The 15,737-nt window shown below is 41.5% G+C and overlaps 1 protein-coding gene across 1 annotated transcript in view; it reads left to right on the forward strand.

Moving 5' to 3' along the window:
• Nucleotides 1-15,737, forward strand: part of COL5A2 (collagen type V alpha 2 chain) — a 225,972-nt gene that overhangs the window by 104,056 nt on the left and 106,179 nt on the right. The window contains exons 3-6 of the mRNA XM_040357173.1: nt 3,735-3,748; nt 8,321-8,353; nt 12,647-12,679; nt 13,457-13,510. Of these exons, the coding sequence (XP_040213107.1) occupies nt 3,735-3,748; nt 8,321-8,353; nt 12,647-12,679; nt 13,457-13,510 (134 nt within the window). The remainder of the gene's footprint in view (nt 1-3,734; nt 3,749-8,320; nt 8,354-12,646; nt 12,680-13,456; nt 13,511-15,737) is intronic.

Here is a 15,737-nt window from a genome sequence, read left to right on the forward strand (position 1 = left end):
TAAAAGGTATTGCCGCAAACGTTAGAGCAAGAGCAATAATTCTAGCACTCGACCTCCACTGTAACACTAAACTGGTAACCCGTAGACATGCTTAACAATAGGGCCTGATATCTAGTGGGGGAGCTGGCTGTTGTCATGTGTGGACCATCGCACATTCCTGAGAAGAGGCTTACATTAGGCATCCAGCATATAGCAGGAAAGCCATGCAATGGCTATGAATTACCAAAATCCCCAAAAGCTGCATCAGTGGCTAGAAATAGCTAAAAAGGTTTACACTCCTCAACCGTCCTCTGTAAGATATAGAATGTTCTTGGGCGCACAATAGATATTTAGCAGTAGGCAGTTTGGAAGGTTACAGTATTCATTTTAAGAACTTTAAAATATCTTATACTGCATCAGTTTTCTTTTTAAACTATTTACTCCAAACTCCCCTCCTCAGGCACCACTTGACCTTAACTTTTGAAAAAACATTTTGGGCCAGATTCACAAAGAGTTACGCCGGCGTATCAGTAGATACACCGACGTAACTCGCAATCTAAGCCTGTCGCATGTTTAATCGTATGCTCAAACTGAGATACACTTAAACCTACAATATTTCCGCTGGCCGCTAGGTGGCGCTTCCATTGAGTTCGGCGTAAAATATGCAAATTAGTAGATACGCCGATTCACGAACGTACGCTTGCCCGTCGCAGTAAAGAAACGCTGTTTCCGTAAGAGCTATGCCGGCGTAAAGATAAAGCTGCCCCCTAGGTGGCGTATCCTATGTTAAGTATGGCCGTCGTTCCCTCGTCAAAATTTTGAAATTTTACGACGTTTGCGTAAGTCGTCCGTGAATGGGGCTGGACGCCATTTACGTCCACGTCAAAACCAATGACGTCATTTAGAGCAATGCACGCCGGGATTTTTTAGGGACGGCGCATGCGCAGTTCGTTTGGCGCAGGGACGCGCTTCATTTAAATGAAACACGCCCCCTACCCGTCGAATTTTAATTTCCGCCGGGTGTTTTACGCTACGCCGCCGCAACTTTACAGGCAAGTGCTTTGTGAATAAAGCACTTGCCTGAAAAACTTGCGGCGGCGTAACGTAAGTCAAATACGTTACGCCCGCCCAAAAGTACGCCCATCTACGTGAATCTGGCCCTTTCAGTCCATCACCATTTTCATTCCATCTACCTCACTCTAACACAGTGGTTCTCAACTCCTGTCCCCAGGACCCACAAACAGGCCAGATTTAAAGTATTACCTTGGGGAGATGCAGACTAGAATACTGCAATCACTGAGCAGCAAATGATATCACCTGTCACGTATTTCAGTTAGTGGGCCATGAGGGCAGGAGTTGAGAACCACTGCTCTAGCAAAATTGTTTCTTCCCTGTCTCATATAACATTCTCTAGTTATTTCTTATGCCTTGTACACATGATCAATTTTCCCGGCGGTAAAAAGACCGCCGGGAAAACCGAGGGGAAAACCGAGAACCTGCTCGGTAGCTTTTTCCCTTCTACACACGGCCGGTTTTCCTGGCAGGATAACTGTCATGAGAGCTTTGGTCAGGAAACCCAGCCGTGTGTATGCTGAACCGCAGGCTTTCCCTATAGAAAAATTGCCGGCTTAAAAACCGCGAATCCCAGCAGGAAAAAGAAAACATGTTCTATTTTTTCCCGCCAGAATTCCCGGAAGTTTTCCTGTTGGGAAAACTGCTATGGAGCGTACACATATCATCGCAGTTTTCCAGACGGGAAAACCGGTCACGTGTTCGAGGCATTACCCTCTGTGTCCTTCTTCTATCTTCCTACCTACTGCTCTTTGTGCTTCATGTGTGTCTAGAGTTGCCACCTTTTCCTCAAGTTAAACCCGAACACTTTAGCGCCGCACAGCAGTTTTTTTTATAGTATAAACTATACATATACGTTGCTATTAAATAACATTTCTAATCATATGAAGTTAATTACACAAGTCCCACTTTACATCAGAGTCCACAGAGTTCCCCTTTTACATCTGAATCCTCAGAGTTCCCCTTTTACATCTGAACTTGCAGAGTTCCCTTACACTGTAAGGGGGGACTTTGCAGAATCTGATGTGAGGTAGAACTCTGGGGACTCTAACATAAGAGATGCTCTGAGAACCCGGATATAAGGGGGAACAATGAGAACTCTGATGTATGGAGAAGACTCTGATGTAAGGGGAAACATTGTGGCCTTTAGTGTAAAAAGTAACCCTGATGTAAGGGGTGCTCTGAGAACCCTAATTTACCTTAGTGTACTCACTCAGAGGCAGGAGAGAGAAGGGGGAAGACTTCAGTCACAGATAGGGATGGATGGTGAGCTCACTCACCCCTTGGCAGTCAGCACCTCTCATCCAAATGTATCTGAGGCTGCTGGACTTCAAATTTCCTGCCCCAAGACACAGAGGGGTAGGGGTGTTGGCGGGGGGTTATTGTTAGTGCTGGCTTTGGGCAGTGTGAAAGAGTGTAACAGACACTCTCAGCTTAGACAACTGCAGCCAGCAACCCTGCTGGGAAGCCATAGTGCAGTCTAAGTAATGATTCCAAACCTGAACTGTGCAGATGAATCCTGGACAGGTGGCAACCCTATGTGTGACTCCTGTCTGGCCCCTGATATTTACTGCTGTATTCCATATTTCCTGGATGGTGCACTGTTTAATTTTATAATTTAGTTATTTCTTTGTGTTAACATCACATCCTTGGACATAAAAGAACATCAGTGTAGTATGAAGGTGAGCTTTACCTGAAAACCCCATTATGAGATTAGAAATTTTCCTATTTCATAATTTCAAGCTCTTCCCTTTTCAGTTTGTCATGTGTCATGTAATATGATGTAATAAGTATACAGCTGTAAGGAATGAAAAGTTGGGAGGAGAGAGGAAGATCCATGGAACATGCAAGAGAGTGATAAAAAGCAAGGAGCAAGTCATATGTAAGAGAAAGAGAGTTGGAGGTTCGAAGGAAAGATTATGTAACAGTAATGAAAGATGATGGTAGCATGGAAACAAAAAGGACAGCAAGTGGTTCTAAAGACTAAACATTTTTTACCTTAAAGTGGTTATAAAGCTTTTTTTTTTTTTAAATAAAAATAACAAACATGCCTATACTTACCTGCGAGGAGCAGCCCCGATCCTCTTATTCTGGGGTCTCCTGCAGGCGTTCCAGGCTCCCCACTCCTGCTTCTGAGGCCATTGACACAGACAGCAGGACTCAGCCCCGCCCCCTGCTCCCGTGTCACCAGATTTGATTGACAGCAGTGGGAGCCAATTGCTTTCACTGCTATCAATCTGTCCAATGAGGAGAGAGACAGCAGTGCGAGCTGGACCAGTTGGGGTCAGGTAAGGAAAAGGTGGGGGTGGGTCTGGGGGGCAGGTACAGCACAAAACTCTAATGCCGCGTACACACAATTGGAATTTCCGATTGAAAAAGTCAGACTGACTTTTTCCATCAGATATTCTGATCGTGTATAGTCCAATCAGAGTTTTTTATCGGAAATTCCAATGAATTCCATCAGAGTTTAGATATAGAACATGTTCTATTTTTTAGACTGAATGAATAAAGAGATTTGTGACATGCCTGTAAGAGTGAGGTAAAATTGAATAACTGACTTCATTTCAAGGAATACAGTACATGTATATAATTTGAAATTATTATTTAAGAATTGGATTTGACTGCAATGTGTCTTTATTGCTTTCACAAGTATCTAACAATGTTCATTTTCTTTTTACTTTTAGGTAGAGGATTAAAGGTGAGTAAAAGCTAAAAAATGCTGAACATGGAATGCATAAAACTTTAAGTAGAATACATTGGTGAGAAGCTGGCCAGCACTTGTCACAATGCGCAAGCATGAAGACCATAAATGCAAAATATGGTACACTTACCTCTAGGTGACCTGCCTCCACTCAGTCACTGCCACTGCCTTGTCTTTCTCCTCTTCTTCCAGGTCTGACCTCCTCTCTCTTCACCCATGGGGTGGATACTGAAGATATAATCCCACACATTCTTTACTTCATGATTTAATGCTTTATTATTTTCATCATGCATTGAGACTGGGGGAGGTGATTTACTAAAGGAGTAGAAAGGAGTAAAAGCTGTTCACTTAGCAAAGTGAATGTTTCCCATGGAAATATGCACTTTGAAAAGTAAAGTTTAGTGCTACTTTGCATACCCATTACTAGAGTTGAGCGGACACCTGGATGTTCGGGTTCGGGTCCGAACCCGAACTTAAAAAAAAAAGTTCGGGTTTGGGAACCCGAACCCGAACCCGAACTCCGAACCCCATTGTAGTCAATGGGACACGGACTTTTAGAAAAAAAAATGCGCGGAGGTCCCCACAAATTCAATAACCAGACCCTTTAGGTCTGGTATGGATATTAAGGGGAACCCCGCCGTCAATTTAAAAAAAAATGACGTGCGGTTCCCCCTAAATATCCATAACCAGACCCTTCAGGTCTGGTATGGATATTAAGGGGAACCCCGCCATCAATTTAAAACAAAAATGACGTGCGGTTCCCCCTAAATATCCATAACCAGACCCGTTATCTGAGCACGTTGACCTGGCTGGCCGCAGAAAAGAGGGGAGGACAGAGTGCGGCCCCCCCTCTCCTGAACCGCACCAGGCCACATGCCCTCAACATGGGGAGGATGTCCCCATGTTGATGGGGACAAGGGTCTCATCCCCACAACCCTTGCCCAGTGGTTGTGGGGGTATGCAGGCGGGAGGCTTATCAGAATCTGGAAGACCCCTTTAACAAAGGGGACCCCCAGATCCTGACCCCCCCCTGTGTGAAATGGTAATGGGGTAGGAAGGAAGTGTAAAGTCTTGTAAAAAAAACACACACACACACCGTAGAATAAAGTCCTTTATTAATAAAAAAAAAAAGAAAAAAACTCCAGCGGTGATAATCCACTCGTTCCCGGCTTCCTGCTTCAACGTTGTCCTGATCCTGCGACGGCTGCGGGTGATCTCCAGCGATGAGAAGATCCAGCGACGGGTGATCTCCGCTCCAGCGATGAGAAGATCCATTCATCCGGAGCGCAGCATCCCCGACCTCCTCTCACCGCTGGACACAGCCCAGCGAATGATGCGCTGAAGATGTGACATTACTTATATAGAGGAGGCAGGGCCACCCGTCACGTGACCCCGCACCCTCTGGCGTACCCTCTGCTACGTCACTGGGTAAGCCCCGGCTTCCCTCTTCCTGTAATATCCACAGACATCTCCCCACTGTAATATTCACAGACATCTCCCCCACTGTAATATCCACAGACATCTCCCCAATGTAATCCACAGACATCTCCCACTGTAATATCCACAGACATTTCCCCCACTGTAATATCCACAGACATCTCCCCCACTGTAATATCCACAGACATCTCCCCCACTGTAATATCCACAGACATCTCCCCCACTGTAATATCCCAAGACATCTCCCCCCACTGTAATATCCACAGACATCTCCCCACTGTAATTTCCACAGACATCGCCCCCACTGTAATATCCACAATCACCCCCACTGTAATATCCACAGACATCTCCCCAACTGTAATATCCACAGACATCTCCCCCACTGTAATATCCACAGATATCTCCCATACTGTAATATCCACAGATATCTCCCCCACTGTAATATCCACATACATCTCCCCCACTGTAATATCCACAGACATCTCCCCCACTGTAATATCCACAGACATCTCCCCACTGTAATATTCACAGACATCTCCCCCACTGTAATATCCACAGACATCTCCCCAATGTAATCCACAGACATCTCTCCCACTGTAATATCCACAGACATCTCTCCCACTGTAATATCCACAATCTCCCCCACTGTAATATCCACATCTCCCCCCCCACTGTAATCCACAGACATCTCCCCCACTGTAATATCCACAGACATCTCCCCCACTGTAATATCCACAATCACCCCCACTGTAATATCACCAGACATCTCTACACTGTAATCCACAGACATCTCCCCACTGTAATCCACAGACATCTCCCCGCTGTAATATGGTCCACATCTCCGCCACTGTATAGGAAGATTAGTGCTTGCTTAGTCTTACCAGAGATCAATCACTTTCCTGAGTGAACAGCCTCTACTTTTTTAGTAATTAATGGAGTATGTTTCTCAGATATCAATACAGTGTTGATATATTAGGGCAGTGTTTCCCAACTCCAGTCCTCAAGGCACACCAACAGGTCATGTTTTCAGGCTTTCCATTATTTTGCACAGGTGATTTGATCAGTTTCACTGCCTTAGTAATTACCACAGCCGTTTCATCTTTCAACAATAAAATCTCTCCTTCTCAGTAAAGTTTCAGAAGACTACAACTCTTTCATTTTTATTGTGTTTTCTCATTGAAGATTGTTCCTCACGTCCTTTTTTAGTCACAACATTGCCCACCCGGCAATTGCTGTGTACCAAGATGTCTTTAGATGGCTCGGTACACAGAAACACTGTACCAAGCTGATCCAGGGGGCTGGGTACCATGTGATGGCTGTGATTGTTCATCATGTGGTCTCTATGTGACCTGTAGGAACAGTGTATATGTTTGTCAGCACACCATGGATCTTTAAATAATGTCCAAAGGTTTTTTATTGAAGAATGATCACATCACAGCAAAGAAATGCAAAGTTTTGGAGACAAGCAGGGCCCCTTCTTCTGGCTTTGCACGTCATTGCTATGATGTGATAACTCTTTAGTAAAAACAGTTTTGATGTTATATGAAGATTTCTGGTGTGCTGGAAAATATGTACCCTGCTCTGTGATGTTTCCAGTTTTCAGCTGGTTGTTCCTACAGCACTAATTATTCTCCAGCTTTTTCCAGGAACATGTTTGATGGGAATTGACATTTGTCTGTAAATTAGCCCTTTCACCACTCTTGTTCTGTACATCTGAACATTAACCCCTTCATCTCCCTCCTGCTACTGTATGTGACCAGTACATTATTCCTCTGTTTATGACCTGTACATTTTTTATGTATCTAGTGCACTGTTCTCAAGCCCCTTGTTTAACCCCCTCAATACAAGCCTATTTCCTAATTTCCCCAAAAATTGTCTCAAAAAACTTGACTGTACTCTTTAAAAAGAAGGTCATATCTGGGGTTTGGGTACTAAATACAACCAAAAGAAAGCTCTATCTGTCTCTCAAAAATGATATCATATTTACTGAAAAATTGCCTGGCAATGAAGGGGTATTACAACCTGGTACACAAGTGCAGGGACTTTTCACTTTGAAAAGAATGTTCATTGGGCTCAATGAATAAGCTTGGATTCATCTCAATCTACCAATCACCTACTACCAAAAACCCAGTTTTTACATATCATTCCCATGATTTGGTAATCAAAGTGAACATAGTTTCACTGTATTCGCCAATATTCACTTTGCTAAGTGAACAGGCTCTACTCCTTTATTAATTCAATTCTAATACATGCTATATACAGGGTGGGCCATTTATATGGATACACCTTAATAAAATGGGAATGGTTGGTGATATTAACTTCCTGTTTGTGGCACATTAGTATATGTGAGGGGGGAAACACCGCTATTTTACCGCGATTTTAACACAATTTGAATGCTCCGCTATAGGCGTATCCAGTGTGAAAGGGGTCTAATGAAGAAACATCAGTGGCTGTCCTAGCTTCATTCAGCAAGAGCCCACAGCGTAGCACACGCCTCATGTCACTGGAGAGCACATTGAACACATTTTATAAGTGGTCAGAAACTTGTAAATAACTCATGAAAGAATAAAGTTACGTTAAAACCAAGCACACCATTGTTTTTTTTGTGTAATTCCCAATAAGTTTAATGTGTCACATGACCCTCTTCCTATTGAAAAAACAAAAGTTGGATTCAAAATGGCCAACTTCAAAATAACCACCATGGTCACCACCCATCTTGAAAAGTTTCCCCCCTCACATATACTAATGTGCCACAAACAGGAAGTTAATATCACCAACCATTCCCATTTTATTAAGGTGTATCCATATAAATGGCCCACCTTGTATAATGCTGGCATCCAGTAAACTCTGCAGTGATTTAAAAAATAGGTGTCAGCAATAAAGAACCTTAATAAAGTTTTTTGTAAAAATTAATTTGTAGTAGTAGTATTTTAAATGGTGGCCCTTTAGGCCTGATCTACCCATTGGCAATATCTACAAACCTGCATGAGCGACCATTTAGTATAATTTTAGAGATTAATCAGAAGGCTTGTTTGACGTTATACTTATAGCACCAGTTAGATTTGTTTTATGTATTTGTGACTTATGTATATTGTGTATTAACTATATTTCACAAAATCTTTATTTGTATAGGGTCAAAAGGGAGATCCTGGAGATGTGCCTGCTGTAAGTTTTTTTTTCTTTTTCACTAATATTTAACACTGATATCGTAGCAAGTATCATAGCAGTATACTTCCTATGTCCACATTGTCAATTATTTAAAGTCTTATAGACATAAAACAAGTGTATATAAAACATCTTTGTTCCAACTGGGGAGATGCACCTTCTCTAAGGGCTTGTTTCCACCAGTTACAGATGGATGCATTTTTAAACACAGTATAAAAACAGTAGAAATACATATGCATGAATAGTGAATGTATGTCAATGAGCCTAGTTTACACCATTGCAGTGGTTTCATGTGCTTTTTAAAAAAGAACATCATGCTTCATTTTTTTTGCACCGGAAAACAGGCGCCATCACTGAAAATGCATAAAAATGCACATAAACGCACCACAAATACATGTGAATGCGCATACAGTAAACTCACGTGAATGCATGCTAACACATGTAAACATACCAAAAACTACAGAATAAAAAATAAATAAAATTTAAAATACACACTGCAAACTCATGTAAACGCACACTGAACTTGGGGATTATAATAAAAACAAGCCCTAATGGCCTTGGAGACCATTATCACTTGGACCTAAGAGACAGTCTAATGCCTCATATACACGACTGTTTTTTCCGACGGGCAAAAAAGAGAACCAGCCCGGCGGTTTTTGGCAGTTTTCCTATGGGAAAAACTGCGATGGAGCATACACACGGCTGGGATTCCTGGCCAAAGCTCCATCGCAGTTTTCCTGTCGGGAAAACCGGCCATGTGTAGGGGGAAAGACTGCCCGAGCAGGTTCTCGGCTTTCTGTACGGGGCATTTGAGTTGTTACAGGAATAGGAATAGAGGGAAAATTTTCCAATGGATTTCAAATAGATTTCTAAGCGAGGATTGCCCTTAGGGCTCTTTCACACGGGCGGACCATATGTCTTCTTTTTCATCCATCCGTGTACAGATTAAAAAGGGACATACATTGATCCCTATGAGATTGTGGGTGTCAGCGGATGAATATGCGCTGACATCCGATCTCATCCGGGTCCACAATCCTCTGATTCTGCAGACGGAGTATAACCCTATTTTTCCATCTGTCTGCGGATCGGATGAACACGGACAGACGGTCCATGTTCATCTGATTCCCCCATAGGGGAGAGCGGAGATCTGACAGGGTGGTCCCTGCACAGTGTGCGGGGACCACCCTGTCATCCGGCGGCTCAGCGGGGAGCAAGCAGAGGTTCATGGGGCAGATTATTACGGACCCGTCCCGTGTGAAAGAGGCCTTACTTTAGAGTGATCTCCCCAAACTTTCTTTTGGAAGTGAAGGGAAAATAACCTCAAAGAGATGCAGACAGAAAGCAGCTTTAATAATTTGCCACTCTAATCTAAAACCTGCAAGAACAATGTTTTGGTTTTAGATATGCTTTAACTTAGAGTCTTAAGAAGTTGCCCCAAGTCGTCCCAAGTCGTGTGGTTGAGAAAATCAATGGAAGTGAATGGAGCCGTCTTAATACACACTACTGAAGTCGCTCCGACTTCAGAAAAGGTTCCTGTACTACTTCAATCCGACTGCTAGGCAACTTGTAGGCAACTTGTACCCATTGATTTCAATGGAAGTTGCCTCAGAAGTCTGATCACTGTCTTAACTGAAGCAACAATACTGGAAGAGAACATACATTTCTCAGGCAAACCCCTCCCTCCCACAGAACTGATTGTTGTTTGATTGGCCACTGGAAATCCTCCTGTCCTGGAGGTGACTTGAAGTTGCCTTGTACTGTCCTGGAGGCAACTTAAAGTTGCCTTGTAAGTTGCCTGATGATTCATACTCAATTCGTGTCCAAGTTGCCTCCCAAAGTCGTGTTGGAAGTCGTGTTGCCCCTGTGTGAACCGGCTCTAAGATGCATCTATTTACTGAAATGCTGGTAATATATATATATATATATATATATATATATATATATATATATATATATATAAATATATATATATATATATATATATATATATATATATATATATATATATATATATATATATATATATATATATATATATATTGTGGTGGTTTATGTATTGACCCCTCAGATTATGTTTTTTTTTTTTTTGCAGCAGTTTTTGTTTGTCTTAGAACCATTTAGCATGAATAAGTGGGAAAGTTTTGTACTGGAGTGGACAGCATATGGTTGGCTGCAGATGGATGTCTTCTGTGTCACAGCCAAGCAAATGCATTTGCCAAGCCAGATTCAAAGTAAATAGAACCACCGATTCCCAGTGTTGTGCATTTGTTTAGGGAGTGCTGTAACATAGTTTCCAATAGAAACCATGCATCATAGAAACCCTCCTGGAGTGTTTCTATGTAATCTCTACCACTGCCAACCTAATTGCATAGATATTGCCTCATTCGTCAAACAACTACTTTTTCCAACTGTTGTTTTTAGGTATATTTCAGAGACTTCTTTTTACAGTAACAAAGCACTTTACTTGTCTCAATTACATTTCTCATATACAGTAGGACTAGGGTTGATTTTTTTAAGGTATTAAGCATGCTCCCATTACATTTATAAACATGTAAACATGAAAAAAAAGGAACTGAGTTTAAATGTGATTGGATAATTTAAGTGAACAGAGTTTTACTTTAATAACTATGCGCCCATTTTTATTTTTCTATGCTGTTGTGGTGCGTCAACACACGCGCGCTAACACGTGTTATGTAATGCTTTACATTAAGGCAGCGTATTCATTATAAATGGCTACCAACGCATGGCAACCTTATTATCTAACATAACTATTTTTTTTAAGGCACCACTGTATAACGCCTGATTGGTCCATTGTAGTGTGCTGCAGTGCAGGTGCATTGCCAATACTGTAATAGTATATTGTGGTCAAATTGAATAGCACTGTGCACTGTGGTTTTGTAGGCTGGTGTTTTCAAAAGCATAATGAGATTATCTTCCATTATTATTATAATAGAGCTATTCACATCTTTGCCCAGTGTGTTTTTGGAAAGTCAAGCACAACACTTGCATTTCACGGCAATTCAAATGCAGGAGAAACACTTACCTAAAATATGTTTAAAAATGCTTTATATATTATTAAAAGAAAACATGCATTTTGAAATGCCACTGTAAACCTCTGGTTAGTTATTACTGTCTATGGAAGATGTTTTTCTTTCAGTTCATTTTTTGCTGTATTCTGGCTTTTGGATACTTTTATAAGTAATAACTTCTACCTCCCTTCTTCTTCACTCTCCTCCCCTCCCTTCCTCTCCACCCTTCTTCCCTCTCTTCCAACACCCCTCTTCTACCTTCTCCTCCTTCCTTCTTAACCCCTATTATCCCACCTTCTCTACTCCTCTTTTCTTCCATCTCCAACCTCCCTTTCTTCACCCCTTCACTTTGTTTCACACCCCTCTTCTTTTCTCTCCACCCCTCCTTTCTTCAAATCCCATTCTTCCCTCTCTTACACTTCCCTCTTCTTCTTCTCTCTCAACCCCTCTCTTCTTCCTCCTTCTCTTGCACTTCCCTCTTCTACCCTCTCCTCCTCTCTCTCCTTCACACCCCTTCTTCCCTCTCTTCTAATTTCTCCTCCCATACCTCCTTCACCCCTCCTCATTCACTGTACAATGTTACACCCTCCATCTCTCCCTTCTCCTTCTTTTTTCACCTCTCTTCCTCCCTCTCTTCCACTTCTCTTTTCTACCCTCTCCTCCCCTACCTTCTTTACCCCCAATTTTCCTTTCCTCCTCTCCCTTCCTCACCCCTGTTTCACCTCTCTTCCACTCCACTTTTCTACCCTCTCCCCCTTCTTCACCCCTCCTTCCCTCCTCTTCCACTTCCCTCTTCCACCCTCTCATTCCCTCCCCTTTTACCCTCCTTCACTCTCTTCCAATTTTCTCTTCTACCTCCTCCTCCTCTCCCCTCTTCACCCTGTTCATGTCTTTCTTTTGTTTTCCTCTTCTACCCACTCTTCACCTGCCTTCTTCATCTCCTTATTTCCTCTCCTCTCCTCCCCTCCCTTCTTCACCATCTTTCTCTTCTCTTCCACTTCCCTCTTATCTTCTCCTCCCCTCCTTTTTTCAACCTTTCTCTCTTTCTTTTTCCTCTTCTACCCTCTGCACCCTTCTTCACCCCTCCCTTTTCCTCTCCTCCACTTGCCACTTCTCCTCTCACCTCCACTCTCCTCCTCCCTCTTTGCCTCTTTTGATTGGTTATCACTGTGTAATTGGTGATTAAAACCATTTTGCCACATGCTTAATAAAAAAAAAAAACGGATATGTAACAAAGTTGATAATATTGTTGCTTTTATCCTAGGTATCTGGAATTCGTGGACGGCCAGGGCCTGCTGTAAGTGTTTCAACTTATAAGGAAGTGAACAATTTGTAGCCTACTATTCTGTTGCAGACACATATAGTCATATCCAAATCAGCAGTAATAATATATATATGTATAAAGGAAAGATCTAAACATTTAAATCACGCTCGACTAGGTAAAAATATTACCATTAATATTGAAAATGAGGACAAACAATGAAAGAACATCTGTATGTATAGTGATTGTAAATAGACAGAATAGGAAATTGGGAACAGATAACCAGTGATCAAAGGAAACGAAATGTTCCCTGCTCAAGTCAAGGGACCACAATCTGTTTAAACTTACTCATCTCTGCCATAAACTGCAGATGTCAAATGCTACACGTGGAGGATGTTAATAAGTTTGTTCTGAATGTCTGCCAGGAAAGCACATCTGATCTTCACTTGCATGATATATATAACCTGGAGGCTATTGATATTTAATTAAAAATAGACATTTTCAGCTCCACCCAGACCTAGCACATGTTGCCTCATTGGGCAGCTAAGGTGTTCCAACAAGATCTGAAGGCAGTAAGTTTTTCTCAGAATAATATTTGAGCCTTATGGCAGTTCCAACAGATGTGCAATAAATTTCATAAAACATATACAATTAGGCTAAGCTCTCATATCTATAAAAATATATATCATAATATCATGATACCAGCTATGGTAAATAATATGTTTATTCCTTTAGAATATTGCAATTTGTTATTTATTTTTGTAAAAAAGTATATTTCAATTATTTCAATGCAATGCTGTTTATAATTCACAGGGACCTCCAGGATCACAAGGACCTAGAGGAGATAGAGGACCAAAGGGAAAACCTGTAAGCTGACATAATACATGAATATTTATACATTTTTGGCCTTTTTGTCATATTGCACATTTAGTTTTGGGGTGACTATACATTCCTTATTTCCAGAGATTTTCTTGATCCATAAGCATTCCCTCAGGTTTATACTTCTTCCAAACATGTCCTCGAGCAGGCACAGGAGTGCGAGACTCAATTAAAAGACTGCTTAATCATTCCTTCTTTTCTGCAATTTTACTGAAAGCAGAAAGGGGTGTTAGTTGCAGTTGGTTTTATGACTTACATGGGTTAACCATCAATCAGACATATTTGTTAGATATGCAGTAAAAGCCATACAAGTAATCCCCGTGGCACATGTTCTGTGTCAAAATAGTGCCCATAATAAATACCTTGCAAAATCCTAAAAACTTCACATCAAGTGTTGCCATTATCAAGGATTTTTATATAATCACAGATGAGTGCACAGAGCTACAAGACATTAGTTGATTCTATGCACTTGGTTGTTAGATTGTGTGATCAGTCAAGGAGGAGTCTTAAAGTGTTACTAAACCTAGTAATATGAAAATAGTTAATCCCCCGCGCCCCCCCCCCAAGCGCCCCCCCCCCAACAGTGATCACAGCTTATAAATCTTCTTTTTACATTAAAATATTGCCACTATATACCTTTTTGGCTGAACTGTATACCATGGTCTGTGATAAACTGCACAGTTTCTCCAGTGCTGAGAGTTCAGCTAGGAGGAGATTTCCACTGTAGCCTGTATACACGCCCACATGTGTCATGTCAATATCATGTGACCTGGCTAGCTCTGAGAACAAGTAAATATTCTCTCCAGCATAAAAGACACAACTGAGTATGTGCAGGTTGGCTACTCTGCCTGTGTTAGCTGGCTTTCCCCAGATAGACAGTGCATACAGGATAAAACAGCCTTTTACGCAATGCAGAGGATTATCCCCTTAAGTTTCACAGGGAGTATAACAAGCATGCTATGCTGCATATACACACTGATTTTACTGTTGTGGGTTTAGTAACACTTTAATCAAGAAATATGGATATATATATTGTTTGGGGCAAGGGAGGCTCTTTAAGTCAAGCGCTAGATCTCCAGTAAGAATGTGTAAGAATTGATATATATACTACACATCGTGTATTACTATTGGGTATACTTATAAAGTAGTGAATACTAATATAAAGTATACTTTTGAAGCAGTGTCTTTTTGGTATATGTTTTAAATTATAGTGCTTTATTTTCATTCACTGGGAATGAAAATATGGCACAATTTTTTTATTTTATTTAGCAGGTAAGGACTCGTGCATGGTTTTGCCCATAGAGCACAAATTCTTAGCATATCCGGGTGCAAGGACGGCATGGCTGCAGTGTAAAATCCCTGTGATTTTGTGGTGTATATGCCAATCTGTCCATGTGCATGAGCCTTAAAATGTAATGCTTGACTGATAAAAATAATTCATCTTCAAAAAAGTAAATCTATATGAATGTCTATGAATGTCTTTCCTCCAAGCTTTGGATTTGTTTTTTCTTATTTTCCACTGGCAAATGCTAGAGGCAAAAGCTGCAGATGCTGCCTCACCATATGGACGTGGAAGAGATGCACATTCTTAACTCACACTGTTCAGCTTTACCAGATCACCCCTTTAGTTACTGACGTATCAAGGTTAATCAAGTTCCATGGCACACAGAATCCCATTAATGCCCCACTCACACCTTTGTACTACATGTCCAGTCGCTGTTCGATGTCTATCACTAAACCCAATGGCCAATGCACCAAACTGATGTAAGAATTAGCACACAAGAGAACAAACTTCAGGAAACATAGTTATTGTCGAAAATGTATCTCAGTTCATATATCCTCTCCCAGTTGTAAACAATACATTGGGAAAGGGTTTAGGGTAATTTGGCAAGACCTTACATGTTTCAATAATTAACGGAATAAGATAAGACCCTGCTACTGTACAACTATTTATTTTGCTGCACTCACTAACCCTGGTGTGGTTTTCCAGGCAGTAAGCCCTGGTTCATATTAGAACACTGCATGGGGAAGCTGTGCACGTTTCAAGCACTGCATTCAAATCGCACTGCCCTTGCAATCTGCAGTGGGTGTCAGTGGAATATTAATGACAACCCAAATGCATGTTACAAATGCAGTATGTTTGTCTGTACCGGATCTCATGGTACAAAACAACCATGCAATCTGGTTGCAGTATGTTTCTAAAACTGGTGCATCC

This window comes from Rana temporaria, chromosome 6 (assembly GCF_905171775.1).
Source record: "Rana temporaria chromosome 6, aRanTem1.1, whole genome shotgun sequence".
Classification (NCBI taxonomy): domain Eukaryota; kingdom Metazoa; phylum Chordata; class Amphibia; order Anura; family Ranidae; genus Rana; species Rana temporaria.